Consider the following 16,146-nt stretch of genomic DNA (forward strand, 5'->3'; position numbering starts at 1 on the left):
TAAAAGTGTCATAAGAAGCAAACTACTCAAGAAGACAGTGTCTTAATCCAAGGAGAAATTACGAGAATGCGTTTGTGTAAAGAAAAGACAGACCGCCTTTCCTCTTGACTTCCTATTTATACTTACTAAAGTTTTTTTTTCTTTTCTTATTTCAATAATAATCACAGGGTTTATAAAAGTATCCATTCTTTGACGTTTTTCCCTTTTTTTTAAATTGGCAGCTATCGAAACATGCTTAAAAGTTAGTTTATGTGACTGAATTTTTTAGTTCAAGTATTTTGTCTATTAACCAAGGATAGTAATATATTCAAACTAATAAATGAAACAGGCAGATACGCCAAAATATTGTATTATCTTTCTTATCTTTAGTGGTAGGTACATCAATTTTTTATTTCATTAAAATATTTAGACCTTGCGCATTTTTCGACTAGGCCAATGTCAAAAATTTAGAAGCCCGGTGCCAAGTGAGGTAAATATAAAAATATACGAAGGTGATAGACGCTCAGATAGCACCCATCGTGAGGCTAATGGCGGGAAATTGCCGCGAGCGCCACCGCTCTACGAGAGGAAACTACTTTATCAGTGGAAAGAAAATTCGTAACAAAATATGTGGCTGCTCGCTGCACAGATTATACAGTAACGTATTTATAAAAACCTACCTGACAACGTTATTTTTACCCTTATATTAGTGTGTCTGAAAATATCGCTGAATTTGAAAAAAAATGATTAATGATAATGACACATCGAGAACCGTCTCAAACTTTCTTTATCAAACTTCTATGAAAACATCTTTTGATTTTATACATTTTATTAGATGTAATAATTTTATGGCACGAATATTCGATCTTCAATAATATTACATTATTTTCCCGCTTTAAATCACCGTGAATGTTTCTGCTACTCATTCCTTTCAATTGTCTTTTATGAGAAGTTCTCTCAATATTCGCGAAAAGTACACATTCGGGAAATGGAAGCTCTAGCTACTACACTAAGATTAAGTTTCGAGATAACACATCCGAGTACGTTTTCTTATTGCGAGCACTTAGCCCGCCTCGAAATATTCCGCCGTTCTGTTATGCTAGAGTTTCACGTGCCGTTTTAAATGGCGCTCGGTAGACGTTAGATTTTATTCCGATTCAAATCGATGACGTCGTTACGGGCGATATGATATTCGAGTCACTTGGGAACTGTTAACAAAATGCCTGCTTTATGTACACGAACAGCGTTTTCGGATTCGTTGTGTGGTATTTTATAGAGCCATAGCTGATTTCCCCCATAGGAGTGCCTACTGAATTGGGAAATGTAAAATTGTGCACACAATGCCTATTTTGGATTTACCGCCTGTATATTGAAATGTCAAACTTTTTTCGGTGGCGCGCTCGTAAGGTATACAGAAATATACGTCACAAATTAATAGTATCTAGGTTCATAGTTTCTTCCGGCGTAATAGTGTTTGGACGTAGATAAATAATTGAACTATTTTTGTAAGAGCCTTCTTTAATCGAAATAGATAATACGCGATGTTCGCACCTACGCAAAAACACCAGAATAAAAACGGCGGTATTTCAGTTCGCGAACCGTTACACAATAATAATGGTAAAAGTCTTCATCCCTGAACCAGAAATACATCACCCGGATTAGATCAACACGGGAAGGAGGGCCAGCGGTGTTTTCTCAGAAAATATTTAGCCTTCGATCCATTAGCACGTCTCTTTCTAAGTATTCGAGGAAATGTAGCGGGAAAATAAAGTAAGACAATAGAACGGATGAAGTTCCTAGTAACTAAATCTTAAACTCACCCCTTTGTTAAATCACATTGCCGTCCGCGTCCTGGGGCCGGACTTAAAAATAATTTATGAGAATAGTTTAATTACAATTTACTTCATTAGTACGGAAGATAATTCATTCTACGTCTCACACATTTTTCATCTTGAATTACTTTCCATTTAACTGTGTGGCTACGCCCTAAGTATCTCCCCGCTCTATGTTATTCCGTTTTGACGTTTCTATTTCATCCGTGGGCGGTTTGAGGGAAACCGCGAACTTGAGTAACCAAGATTAAATACTTCTTACGTAAGCAGTTTTTTCTTTCTCTCTATATTACTATTTAAGGTCGACTAGGGAAGTAGCTGTGATCCTTATAATAGAAGCTCTAATGTAATAATGTAGCCGTCTCGCCGTACCTACCTACCGCCGCACCGTGGCAATATTTTATGATTATCTCATTAGATAAGTAGTTGCCTCGGCGTACCTTTGCAAGTTTGATTATTTATTAATAGACATCAAGTCTTCGGGGATTAAGATATTTAGGCATTCCGCAGTATGTGCTTAGTTACATGCGTATAACCACCGAAGATCGACGTCTGGCGCTAATTATCAAAATCAATCAGAGATCAGAACTAAGATTCACTTAAAGCGACTATGGTGTACCTATTCCAGTGTTTTTCAATATGTTTCAGTTAGATCCTATTTTATAATAAAGATCATGAGGTATAAAACTATAGTCTTAAAAATATACCTCGATTAAAATGACAGCTGTCAAACTAATGTCATTAGTGATGGGAAATTACTGATCACTGATCAAATCGATTTTATCAGTTTTTTCATGCAATCACGAAACTCTGTTTCCGAAAATTGATATAAATACGCAAAAACAAACCTAGTATAGTGTGTTTAAGACAATTATTCACCAAAAAATAAGACGTTTATACTATTTTTATTTTTTTATTTAACTATTTTTTTATTCGATCAATTTACATTGATCAATTTGTCCCATCTCTAACGTTTTTGCGAAATTAAGTAACCTTGTAAGAACGTCGTTAATAATTAGGTTTATTTTAGTTTTAAATCTGATTTTATATATTTATGTTGATTTATGTGTCAAGCATTGTATAAAAAAAAAATTAGCACGCCAGATACGAATGATTTTTCGTGTGCCAATATAAATAACTTCTTAGACGTTACTACAAAGTTATGTCGTTACTTTTTCTGACCAATGTCATTCTAATCAAGCTTTATTTTAAGAACTATAGAGTAAACATAAGCGTTTGAATTATGGTCCCTCAACCTGCGGCCAATTGGTCTATGTTTGATAGAACGAACTTAAGTCTATTGCGAGCGTTTGCCAGCTACTTTTCTCCTCGAAATTACTAAAATGCCTATATATACGCTAAGATACTGCATAAATCCGTCTGGAAAAGTGATGGTATAACCTTTCGCCGGCAAGTTATGTTTTTATCTTTATCAATATTTGTCTAAAATAGCTATTTTTATATCAAAAAACATCTTATTAATATGTTACAATTCGTGAGTTATCTCCCGTCTCCGTCCTGCACAGTTATTCTGGCGAAAAGCAAAACGGCAAACAAAGGTGACGCGTATGCTGAAGAGAGCGACATACTAAATAAAACTTTAAGTAGACCGATGCAAACAGTCCGTGCTTTTTGCTGTACTACCTACTTGTTTTGCTTGTCAAAATCGACTTGACGATCCTTGCTATCTCCGCAGGTCAATCCCTGTCCTTTGAGGACGACTTTTAAGCTCGGATTTGTATGGAGTGTTATCTTTATATACACATATTATATCTCAATGATAAAAATCAATTATTTCAGCGAAAAGGCCGTGCATGTTTATTTTTTAATGATTTGTCGAGTCGTGGTTATATTTTTGAGATGCAAATAACATAATTGTTTTTTAATTGGAGTATATTTCTCTATTTCGTTTTTATCCCCACCGTTGAAGAGAATGTTAGTTCACATAGGTAGGATGTGGCGAATGGTACTTATAATTCAAAAGCTTCCCTTGCCAGTTCTGGGTGTTTTTTTTCTCTTCATCCAGAAGACTTATGCAATTTAAATTAATGTAAAAATGCCGTACCTAATGCCTGCTTCCCCCTCTCCTATTACTCGATTTCGGGATTGCAAATAATAATATCTGCACTTTTGCTGATTGTGAATATTTCGTACAAATAAAATATGTAATGTAATTAAGTTAAAACGATGTATTTTGTCATAAATAAATCAATAAATGGTTTCAATAATTAAATCACCATTATTAATAATAATATTCAAAAATGTTTTGAGTGTGTCCAAATGTTTGCAGACTTGCTGGATTTCCTTGCTAGGGAGTTATTTAGATCTCAATTTGTTGCAACAGAGAGGGAAAACATTTTTGAGAAGGTAATATGGAAGTCTAGGCATTTGTAGGGCTTATGAGCTGCAATATATTTTGATCTAAATAACTCTCTAGGGAGGAAATCCAGCCAGTCTGCAAACATTTTAACATACTCAAAACATTGTTAAATTGACTAACCGGTAAAAGAAGAAGTATAAAAATTGGAAAATTGTTGTCAGTCGTTGCCTTGTTTTCAGGCATTGGTTCAGCCGGATAAATCTTACCCATATGATAAAGGTTTTAGCTCTTTTACTTAACAAAAGTCAATATATGGAAAAGTTGAGGAAATGTGGATGTTTAAACTTAGGCAGATGGTAAATGTTACACAGTGTGTAAAGTGGTCACTTCAACCAGCCATTGATAGATCATAAGCCTTGTAAATGCCTAGACCTCCATATTCCCTTCTCAAAAATGTTTTCCCTCTATTGCAACAAATTTTGAATACTAATAATATTTAAACCAGTAAATGGGCTTCATTTAATAGTACAGAGCCAATTTAACCGTATAGCACAAAAAAACATATTTTACTCATAAAACAATGTAGAATTGACGAATATAATAAATAAATCATTCAAAAAACGTTTCTAAGAAGTAAGAACTAAATTTTTTAATATTGAATCAATAAAAAGAAACAAATAGTTGGGGAAAAATTACAGATTTTTTACAGAAATGAAATAAAATAAAATAAAATTTGTAACCACTACTTGAACAGAGGTGAGTAAATACGGCGTTGAAATCACTGACATACGAGTACCTAGTATAATAAAATAAGTCATGAGGGTCGCCAAGAGGTCGCGTATTTTAAAAGGTTGGAAAACACTGGTGTATTCTATAATAGCTTAAGTTGTTAGTATGTTATATCGCCGCCGACGCATCGTGGCGCTAATGTATGCCCACCGAAGCATGGATCGCGTTCTGTTTGCACACCTTTACCTATTCCAAGCAGTTGATCACATTGCCATAATCCCCAATGTGATACGTGAATTGGTGTTAATTAAAGCGTGTACATGGTACTAATATCACCTTACTCAACCAAATTCAACTAAATAAACCATTATTGGGTGCTATAATGAGAGACATAATATTATCATGTTATGTTCTAAAAGTTATTAAATAATGGAAATAATATTGCTGAGAAATTCAGCCGAAATTCATTTTACATTATAAGCTTCTCTTCATATTTGAAGAGTTCTTTAGATCTGTGTTACAGAAAACTAGTTGTTCTTTTGAGATGACGATCTCTCGGGTGATATTCCAGGCGGGCGTTTTTCAGGTGGGATTTCATTGGCTGCCACGTACACAAGTCTGTCGCTGCTCATTCTGTCCACATAGTCTCTTCAGTATCTTCGTCTGGATCTGCTCCATCGCACGATGTCCTCCATTTCACACGTATCTCTAATTACAATATTACGGGTTAGGTCTCGGAGCGCTTTTCCAGTAATAGTATAAGCAAGATCAAAAATACTGCCACTCCCGTGAAAAAAAATGGATTACATATGTGAAATTATTTTTTTAACCTCTTTCTCATTTGTTCCTTCACCTATATTTGTCTTCAAACTCAGACATAGAGCACAATAGAGCAACCTTTATAGCGTCTATTTTCTATTTACGAGGGTTGATTTACATGCACCACCCTTGACGTATTTTGATGTGAATAAAAAATAGTTTTTTATCATACTTATCGACGTAATCCCCCTGGACTTATACAGAATGTTCTTTAAACCCTGTCACATCCGAAACCACGATGATCAGTATGAGCAAGAATACATATTGGCACATTAAAAAAAATTTTTAGAACTACTAAAATCTTGAAAAATAAATCAAAAACAAATGGTTGCTTACTCCTGTAGGGGAGAAACGAGAAGGGGGGGGAGCCTGATACACTGTCAACAGCACGGCCGCGCCCTCCTCGTTTCTCCCCTGCAGAAGTAAGCAACCATATGATTTTTTTAATATTTTATTTTCAAAAAAATTCTGCGTTCTAAATATTTTTTCAAATATGCTAAAATGTCTTTATGCCCATACTGATCGTCGTGGTTTCGGATGTGACAGGGTTTAAAGAACATCCTGTATACGCATCTTCCACCGATGCTCCAACATTTCCATAGCTTCCTTGTAAAACATTTGTCCGACCCCTGCCAACCGCTCATCTACACGACACATGACTTCTTCCCTAAGTTTTAGAAATAGCCAGTGGTCACAGGTAGCTAGATCTGATGAATATGGGGGTGTTTAACCAACTTCTACCCAGCTTCGTGAATAACAACCATTGACATTAACACCTTCTGTGCTAGAGCATGGTTTAGCATTTTAGTACTAAACAGCATTTTGCAGTCTTTGCGGGTCAGAGGTGGAGCATATTAATCAACTCTTGTAACTATCTCCACCAACTGAACATAAACATAATGATATTTATTTACCTGTATTATAAGCTTATTTACAGTAGTTCTATTTAGAATCTTAAGCAACCACACAAAATAATAAAATTTCTACCCATTTATCTCTGAAATTTCGAAAAATTTGAGGTTTCTCTTTCCGAACCCCAATCGAAACATTTTGTTTGTCATAAGAATTGCAAACTTTATACTTATTTTTTTTATTCTTTTCTTCATTAACTTTAAGAAATTCGAATTCTCTATATTTAATCATAGCGTATTGAGATGGCTAGTATTGAAAATGGCATCTCATTTTTGGACTGCATTGTATTTATTTTATTTTATTTTTCAGAGTGTGTTCTCTCGCGTCGCTCGCGTTTGTAAAAACGACCGCGGTGGACCACACCGGTTTCGGAACCGCTGGACGTCTTTCCTGAAGAGTAGACTGAATTGTTCTGTAGCCGGAGATTTTCCGTTCTACTTTAATGAAATACGTGAGTACAATAACTATTACAACTTATTTTAATGGTAAATAAAAAAATACTTTTACGTTTTTTTATATAAAACGTCAGCTGTTAATAAAATTAGTTAAGTGTATTATAAATATTGATAGCCTGGCGTTTAAAAAGCTTATGGCCGGTAATCTGCCAATTTATGTGATTTTTACCTATTTTGTACTGTGCGTCATTCACCATTCTTTATTATTTGAATCTCCACATTTTACTCATTTTTTTTAACTTTTATCATTTTAATTAGTATGGAAACATCCATCTGATTTATTTTTAATTTCCATTTCTTTTAAGTACTGAGATATTTCAGATACTTATCTATCTGGTTAAAATACATTATTTGTCTACAAAGATATGAATACACTCAAAATTTTGCTAGTTAAATTACCCATATTATTACCTAAATTAAAGATATTTATTTGTTAATTATTATCTAATTTACTCATATCATTATTCAAATTTCATTTTATTTATGTGATAATAATTATCTAATTATATGTTATTTCCACAGGCATTCTCTAATTATTGTGTTATATCCGTAATTATTTCCTGATTGTCATGTCGTTTCCGTATTCATTACCTAATTTTCATGTTGTTTCCGTATTTATTACCTAAGTTTAATGTTGTTTCCGTATCCATTGCCTAATTTCCATTTTGTTTCCGCATTCATTACCCAATTTTCATGTTGTTTCCGTAAATATTACCTCAGTTTTGTGTTGTTTTCTTATCCATTACCTATTTTTCCATTTTGTTTCCGTATTAATTACCCAATTTTATGTTGTTTCCGTATTTATGACCAAATTCCCGTTTTGTTCCCTGTGTTATCTACATTACCTAATATTATTGTGTTATTTCCATGATCGTTACATACCCATGAGTTATTATGTTATTTAATCATTACCTGATTATAGCCTAATTTTAGCAATCATTACTAATTTATCATGGTATTTCTGTAATAATTTACAGAACCTAGCCAGCAAAGCCTTATAATCATGTGTTTTGTTTCCAGAATCAATGGCGGATCTAATAGAAGGAACCTATGGTGGGACCTCCGCTCAGCTGGTGTATGGAACCTTCAACACTCCTCCCAATAGTATATCTGGAAGTGCCGTTTGTGCCTTCAGTTTACAAGATATAGCAGACACCTTCGAAGGGAACTTTAAAGAACAGCTTTACATGAATTATAATTGGCTCCCTGTCAACAATGCTAAGGTAAGAACGACACCTTCCTACATCAAATAATATTTATTTTCACTTTACTGCTTTTTTGCTCTTGTTTTCATTTAGTATTTTTGTTCTAATATATACTGTGCCTAAAAAAATTACAGCTTTGAAAAAGTTAGATGTACCGTCAATAAATTGATCAAAATAGTGTTTTTATTTAAAAATCCATACATTCATTCTAATGGCATTGACTCGATATTATTTCTTTGGTGTAAATTAAACAGTTGTATTCGTTAAATTTAATTACGTTATTTCCAATTCAAGATATTAAATTCCTCAGGTCTTTTGATCCTTAAAGTCCAACAATATTTAAACATGGTTTTTTGGACAGTATTGTAATGTGATTTCATTTACAATTTCCAGGTTCCTGAGCCACGACCAGGGTCCTGCCATAATGATTCTGGAAGTCTCCCAGACCAAACGCTGAACTTCATGAAGACACATTCCTTGATGGATGAATCAGTTCCAGCTTTCTTCGGAGAACCAATAGTCATAAGAACAAGTTTTCAGTAAGCTAATTACATAGTTTCTAAAAAACTACTAATACCTACCTACATCAATAATATTATTAATCCTACTGTCATTTTAAAAATAACAATCTTTTGTATCTCTGATATGCTGATCCTGAAGATATTTATAATTTTCTTTGAATTGTTACAGTTACCGATTTACGCAAATAACCGTTGATCCTCAAGTGAAGACGCCTGGAGGAAAAACATATGATGTTCTCTTTATTGGAACGGGTAAATTAACCATAATATGTTCTTTTTATATATATGTAAATAAAAGTAAATAAATCAAATTGCACGTGGAAAGTTGAAGTAATCTTGAGAAGGAAAATGAATGTGTGCAAGTATGCCCACATGATTTACAATTACGTATAATAATCACCAGACATATCGCTGTGTAAAATTGACACATATTTAATTACCAACCCAATACTACATTTTATGCATTTTATTGGGACTTCAAGTTCACCCTTTGAAACAATGCTCACTGTCGTGTAACCTACAATCGCCCCGAAGACAGTGAACTGTGCATTTCCGTATTAAAATATTCAAATTGTTGACAAGCACAAATATCAAACTGCTGACAGCTAGGGAAATAGTAGACGACCTCAATTCCCCACTAGGAAGTAAAGAGAAGATAAGGGCAATAGTATATAAGTCAGTACTTAGTTCAGTCAGCCTGAGTCAGACATTCATGCAGTCAGTTACCATGTGTGTTGGTCACCACTAGGCCGACTAAACTCCGCTTGATTCCCTTTTTTTAGGATATTTATCTGAAAGTAGCTCTCAAGTCAGAAATACTCATCTGGTTCTATTTCACATACAGAACTGTATTAATTCTACCCAGGCACAAAATTTATTTAGGACTAATTAAGATGGAATTTAAGACAAGTTAATTTCTAATTACAGATAATGGAAAGGTGATCAAAGCAATCAACGCGAACTCAGCGGATTCAGTTCGACAAGTGTCGCCCGTGGTGATTGAAGAATTGCAAGTGTTTGGACCACAAGAACCAGTCAGGTCCTTGAAGGTGGTCCGAGGTGTCGGTAATGGCGCTCCTTCCAGGCTCATCGCTGTGTCCGACTCACAAGTGCAGTCTCTCAGACTACATCGCTGTAACTCTGACAAAATCACATCTTGCAGGTATATTATATTTATATATTTTTGTTTCAAACTTGAATGCAATGGCATTCTTAGTCAATCACTTGTATTATTATTTTGATATGCAAACAGAATCACTTTTCTTGATAAAGCGTGCTCAGTCAAATAAAACTAAGAAGAGAGATTGATACTTTGCATAAAAATTATTCATATCTATGAAAAACATCAAAAAAAAATTAATCACTTACATTTATTTATTTATTAAACGGCTAATGCCCTTAACAATAGAAAACAATAATGATAAAACAAAGTATAGTGTACTCGTGCAATAAAACGCACAAAAAATATAAATATCTTTAAGCATTGGCGAATATAATAAAAGAGGTCGTAAATACTCCTGATACTTAAGGTATACATAAAATAACAAAATCTATTTCAACAAATTAATGGTTAGGTTGGGTTTTGCCACTTTAGTGTATCAAGTTTGTTAAATGTATTGAATTCAAAAGTTAGTTAAGATGACACTTGAATATTGATAATGAATGCTTGAATGAATGAATGAACGAACGAACTTTCAACAAATGTTTTATTTGTGATTTTTAGCGAATGCGTTGCTTTGCAAGACCCGTACTGTGCTTGGGATAAAATATCAGGACGCTGTCGGGCTGCCGGAGCTCCGAGATGGCTTGAAGAAAACTTTTTCTATCAAAGTATCTCTACCGGACAACATGCTGCTTGCCCTCAAAGTAAGTCAAAATTGATTATAGTCACTGATTCGTCTAAGATGCATTCCGATCATGCAAAGATATTTATAGTTTAAATATATAGTATTTTGTAATCAGCCAAAATGACTTTTATAAACATACAAAATGCTTTTTTTTCGTAGGACTTTTTCAATGTACAGTACAAAATTTAAAAATATAGATTACACAAACATCACTCTGTCAGATTTAAAATTTACACTAAAAATGTATTATGTAACTTAGCAGACATTATAATAATAAATATGTACATCTCCCCTCTCCTCCTTATCCTCTCTTCAAGCATTCTTGTCCTTTTACCGCCCAATTTACAGTAACTTAATGTTCTTAAAATAAATATTTAAAAAATCTTTGATTATTGAGTACATGAAAATAACATTTTTATATGTTACATTTTTTTATTTATATGATATGTAATATATTTTCTTTACTAACTTTGTATACTATGTGGAAATCTGTTATTAGTTCTGAGTTTATACACTATATCTGTTTGTTTACTAAAAATATGTATGTAGAACTGTAGATTTCCCAAATAAAATATTATTTTAAGGTAGTCAGCCACCCACACTTACCCCTAAAATTGTCATCATCTCTTAGCTTTGCCCTTTATAAGGCTTCCTAACTCTAGAAGTCGTAGAAGAGTATTCTCGGTCGTCTTCCTGCTATTCTGCTTACCCATCTTTTCGGGTACTTTTTAGCCTAAGACACCTACTCAGGGCTCCCCTAGCCTAATCAGCCAACTTTCTTTGTTTGAAACTCTTTGATACTAGAGCACACCTTGGCTTACCCTGTACGATCATGTTATACTAATCTGCCACTGCCTACCAGGCACTTACCTTATTTGGTTCACTGGGTTCTTTGGTACGACTTATAACTTGAATAACCCAGATCCTAGTAATTAATTTGTAGTACTTACTCATTTAAGTATGATTACTGGCTTTTAAGCCCTTTTCGCAAACAGAGAGCTGGGCTGAAGTACCATATGTTCTGTTGCCTTGAGCATCCAGAGTCATAAATCATCCCTGTGGCTTTAGTCAAGTCAGTGCTTGTCAACCTGTGTAACCTTTGATATTAACTAATTCGCTTAAACTTTCTTTTGCTTGTACTGTATTCTTTTAGAAGTATAATAGAACCTGTTTTAGATTTTATTTTGTCTACATATTATTTAAGTAGGTTCCTTCTCTTCTTTTATATTCCTTGCTTTTATATTTTCTATTTAATTCATACTTTGTCAACATTCTCATTAATAACATAATTCTTATTAATGCTTACGAAATACCGCACAACCCGCTCCTTGTAAGAAACATGGTTTGATCCATCATTAGTGCATTCCTCTCCCCTCCTTTGCACACCCTTAGAAACTTCTCAATACGTTGGTTTATAACACAGGCAAAATTCTTGGTAAAGATGCGGGCAGCGTCGGCGGGCTGAGCTCTTCACAACCCAAGTACAATGAGGTTCCACGGCCGAGCAAGGAACTACCCAGAGGAGAGGTTATCAACATCATGCAAGATAAGGATCTTCATAATACACAAGCTGAAGGTAACAGTAACTTATATTCCATCTTAACTTTATATTTATGTACAGTAAGTGTCCAATTAATGAAAACAGCAGATTATAGTACAAGTACATACAAAATATGGTCAAATTTTGATGATTTTGAGATTTTGAAACAGATGTTTTTTACATTGACATTTTGGAAAATGTTTTTAGTAACTATCATTACTATGGGTAATTATGTCACTGAAATGTAATTAAACAGAGATGATGCTTCATATATTGATAGGTTCAAACTACATTCTAAAAATGATGCCACATGCCACATGCCACATCAACATTGCCATGCAAAACGCGTAGTAGAGTAAAAAAGACTAACTGTCTATGCTAGTTTACTGTGAATTGAAAGCTGTATGTCGCGCCCTTTTACGCTGCTTCACATTTACTGACCGCTACACGTAAAACGCTATTTCTCACCAAATATAAGATAAGTTCCTAAGCCACAGTTGAATGGAACATAATACAGGTGCTTAGTACCGCATCTAGCATCTAGTACAGTGGTTCTTAACCGGTGCTCCGCGAGCTTGTTGCAAGTGCTCCGCGAAATTATGAAAACCAAAATTTAATGTTGACTCATTTACTGTGCAATTTGAGTTGCAGATATAATGCCTAGATGGCAGCACCCTTGCAAAGTGAAGTTGTGTGCACACCTCACAACAGCGGTCAAGTACTTTATCGAGAACTGTCACTCAGTTACTAGCACTTCCACGCAGGGGGTTATATAGCTAATAGACAGACCCTGTGATTAAATAATCTTTTTTGTTTATTTCGATAAACCCTATACACAACACAACCCCTGTGTAAATTGTTTATAACATAAATGCATCGTTAATTTTTTCAAATAAATGATTACAATTTTCAACCTCATATTTGTGTGAGCTAGGTTTCTTGACATTAACCAATATTAAAACGAAGAAACGCGAAAAACTTGGATGCAATTTGGATGAAGAAATGAGAGTAGCTATATCAAATTTCAGACCTAATATCGCTGAAATTTTTAAAAGCCGACAAGCTCAAGTGTCACATTAAATCATTTTCGCCACAAAAAGTTTCATTGGAGTATTTATGTATTTTTTTACTTGACTGTAATAAAATAATCAGTTTTATTTTTAATAAAAGTTATCTTTATATGTTTTTCAAATCTTTAGTTTTGGTGTACCGCGAATTTCCCTTATGATCAAAAGTGCTTCCTGACTTCAAAAAGGTTCAGAACCACAGATCTAGTGTATACATTGACAATTGTACTCTACATTACATCACGCAATGCAGACTGTAAATATAAGTTAGTAATTAATGAATAGAAATCAGATATAATTGATGTAATTGTGTATTGTTATTTTCATTAAAACGTTTCTCATTTGCCTCAAAGCACTCTGCAAAGGTAATTTTATGCAGTATTAAATTTTTGTTAAATGAAAATTTAAGTAAAACTGATTTTCTTGCCAATATTTTATTAATTTATCGGAATGAATCTGGTTTTAATCAGACATTCATTGCGATATATTGTTAAACATTTTTTTGGTCGTTTGCTTTAAAGTATCAAACTCAATAAAGGCTTTATTCAAAATAAACTTTGTAAATTTACCACACAAGAGTTTAATATATTATAACACGACTAGTTTCGGGCAATCAGTATTACCCATCCTCCTGTAAATTATGATCTCTTTATTCATGACCGAACGTAAAAGTTTAATTTTATGTGAATGAAACAAATGGTTTGTATCCATAATATGGTTTGCGAATTCAGAAAAACTATTACTAGAAAGTCCACGGCGGTGTTTGTTAATTCTAATTTTTTAATTTCTCGCAGTTTGGCCATAATGTATTTATTTATTAATTTATATACGGCATTTCAGCCATTTACATATATGTAGTATAAAGAGTGCTTAAAAAAATATATATTTTTTTTTTAAATCGAGTATGAAATATTAATATACTCGTACGGTAAACATTATTAATTACTTCAAATACATATATATTTTAAAGAAATTATACAATAACAAAATACATTAATCAATCAAATTATAACTATTCCAACCCAATCTTCTGAAGATGATTTGCTCTTTTTGATAAAAATATGTTGGTCACTTCATTTTTTAAGTTAGGCAGAGATAAACTAAATATATCAAAATGTGATGCATATTCATTCCCGGTATTCTGTAATCTAACAATAGGTGAGTTATATTGAGCTACCGTTCGAGAGTTTTGACAATAAAATATTGTAGATGTTCTGCTTAATCTAGGTGGTACATAGAATGAAATCAATTTCAGTAGATCAGGGGTATCAAACATTGGTTTTATTATTTTATATAAAGTCGTAAGATCGGTCGATGTTCTTCGTTCTTGCAATTAAGTTAATTTAAGCGAGTCTAAAATTTTGTTATAATTTAATTAATTAGTAGAAAACCCCATCTTAAAATTAATATATCTAAGAAATTTATTCTGAATTCCCTCAATAGAATCTTAGAAAGTGATTTGATAAGGTGACCATATTGGAGAATTATAATCTAGTTGGCTTCTAACTAGAGATGTGTAAAGATATTTTAATGTGTTTATATTATTCAACTCTTTTGTGGTAAATTTACAAAGTGTTTTATTTTAAATAAATTCAAAGTGTTTTTCCACAAAGTAAATGCTGAAACAATAAATAATATACTAATAAAGGCTCTCTTAAATGATAAATTAATCATAAAATGTGAATTGAGTTTATTTTCGTTTCCTACAGGTCCTGCTGTGCTGGCTGCCGATACTCTGTCTCCTGCCTACTCTGCGGAAACCCTCGGCTTGGCGGTTGCTGCCGGCGCTCTAGCTGCGGCGTTAGTCGGCTTCGTGGCCGGTTACTTCTGCGGACGAAAGTGCCACAAGGATGAAGATGATAACCTCCCGTATCCCGATACGGAGTATGAATACTTTGAACAAAGACAGAATATTAATAGGTACTTTTTTTTTAATTGGCTCTCTACGTTAGGGTCCTTTCACCAATCATTACGTCTACATAACTTCATGTTTCAATCAGGAAATTATCTAACTTACGCTACCTCACATCAATGAATATTTTTCTTATAAATTTTGCCTCACCTAATAAATAATATTTTTTTAATCAAACGAAATAACAAATGCCACCACTTTAAATAATGGTTTCATCGAGAGGTTATTTTTTTGTGAGTAATGACACAGGGGGACAATAAAATTAATGTTGATATTTACTATCAATTCATTGCAACTTTTAAGTTATAATTATGGACTTGAAAAATTTTAACAAAACAGATTTTTTTCTAAATTGTAAATAAAGCTAGTCACCAAGGTTACATCATCATTATTCAGCCATATAGATTTAAATTAACAACATAATACCGAATATTTATACTTTGTTTTTTAACCCTTTACTATCATTAAAAAATATTACATCTTCACTATGCATGGGTCAATTTGGACCATAATTTTAAATGTAGTTTAATGAGTCTGTACAGTAAAAATATAAATAAAAATTCTTGTTTATTTAAAACATTGTTTATTTATGAAAGGAAAGAACACTAATCAAATTTAATTTAGTATAAAATTAAATTTTTGGTCAGCGCGTTTACCAACCATGCAAAAGGTCTCGGGTTCAATTATCGACATGGTTGACATGAAATATTTATTTGAAAAGGTGTTTTACACTAGAATATTTTATAGTCCCTAAACTGGCACCGGAAGTGTAAGATAGATCATAGTATAAACATGTGTGTCAAGGTCCTGTATCATTCGGACATTAATTTCTGTGGCATTTAGGTAAAGAGGTACATGTCACTATTAGCTAATTGTGCAGGGGAGCCATTTAAAATTTGTTACAGGTTTATTTTTTTAACAAACAGTTTTGGGTGCTTTCTTGGAATAAACTTTTAATGCATAAACTTGTAGGATTCATAGTCTATTGATCGATGACACACAGACGTG

At 33.3% G+C, this 16,146-nt stretch overlaps 1 protein-coding gene across 2 annotated transcripts in view; it reads left to right on the plus strand.

The window, feature by feature from the left end:
• Positions 1-16,146, plus strand: part of Sema1a (semaphorin 1a) — a 154,784-nt gene that overhangs the window by 131,023 nt on the left and 7,615 nt on the right. Inside the window, exons 6-13 of one of the 2 annotated variants that reach the window (XM_088228216.1) lie at positions 6,901-7,042; positions 8,067-8,269; positions 8,645-8,790; positions 8,942-9,024; positions 9,700-9,934; positions 10,496-10,638; positions 12,043-12,195; positions 14,936-15,146. In XM_088228216.1, coding sequence (XP_088084342.1) covers positions 6,901-7,042; positions 8,067-8,269; positions 8,645-8,790; positions 8,942-9,024; positions 9,700-9,934; positions 10,496-10,638; positions 12,043-12,195; positions 14,936-15,146 — 1,316 coding nt within the window. The remainder of the gene's footprint in view (positions 1-6,900; positions 7,043-8,066; positions 8,270-8,644; positions 8,791-8,941; positions 9,025-9,699; positions 9,935-10,495; positions 10,639-12,042; positions 12,196-14,935; positions 15,147-16,146) is intronic. The other variant, XM_088228217.1, reaches the window with a different exon arrangement.

Source organism: Micrasema longulum, unplaced genomic scaffold (genome assembly GCF_059751315.1).
Source record: "Micrasema longulum isolate JH-2025_06_02 unplaced genomic scaffold, ASM5975131v1 h1tg000570l, whole genome shotgun sequence".
Classification (NCBI taxonomy): Eukaryota; Metazoa; Arthropoda; class Insecta; order Trichoptera; family Brachycentridae; genus Micrasema; species Micrasema longulum.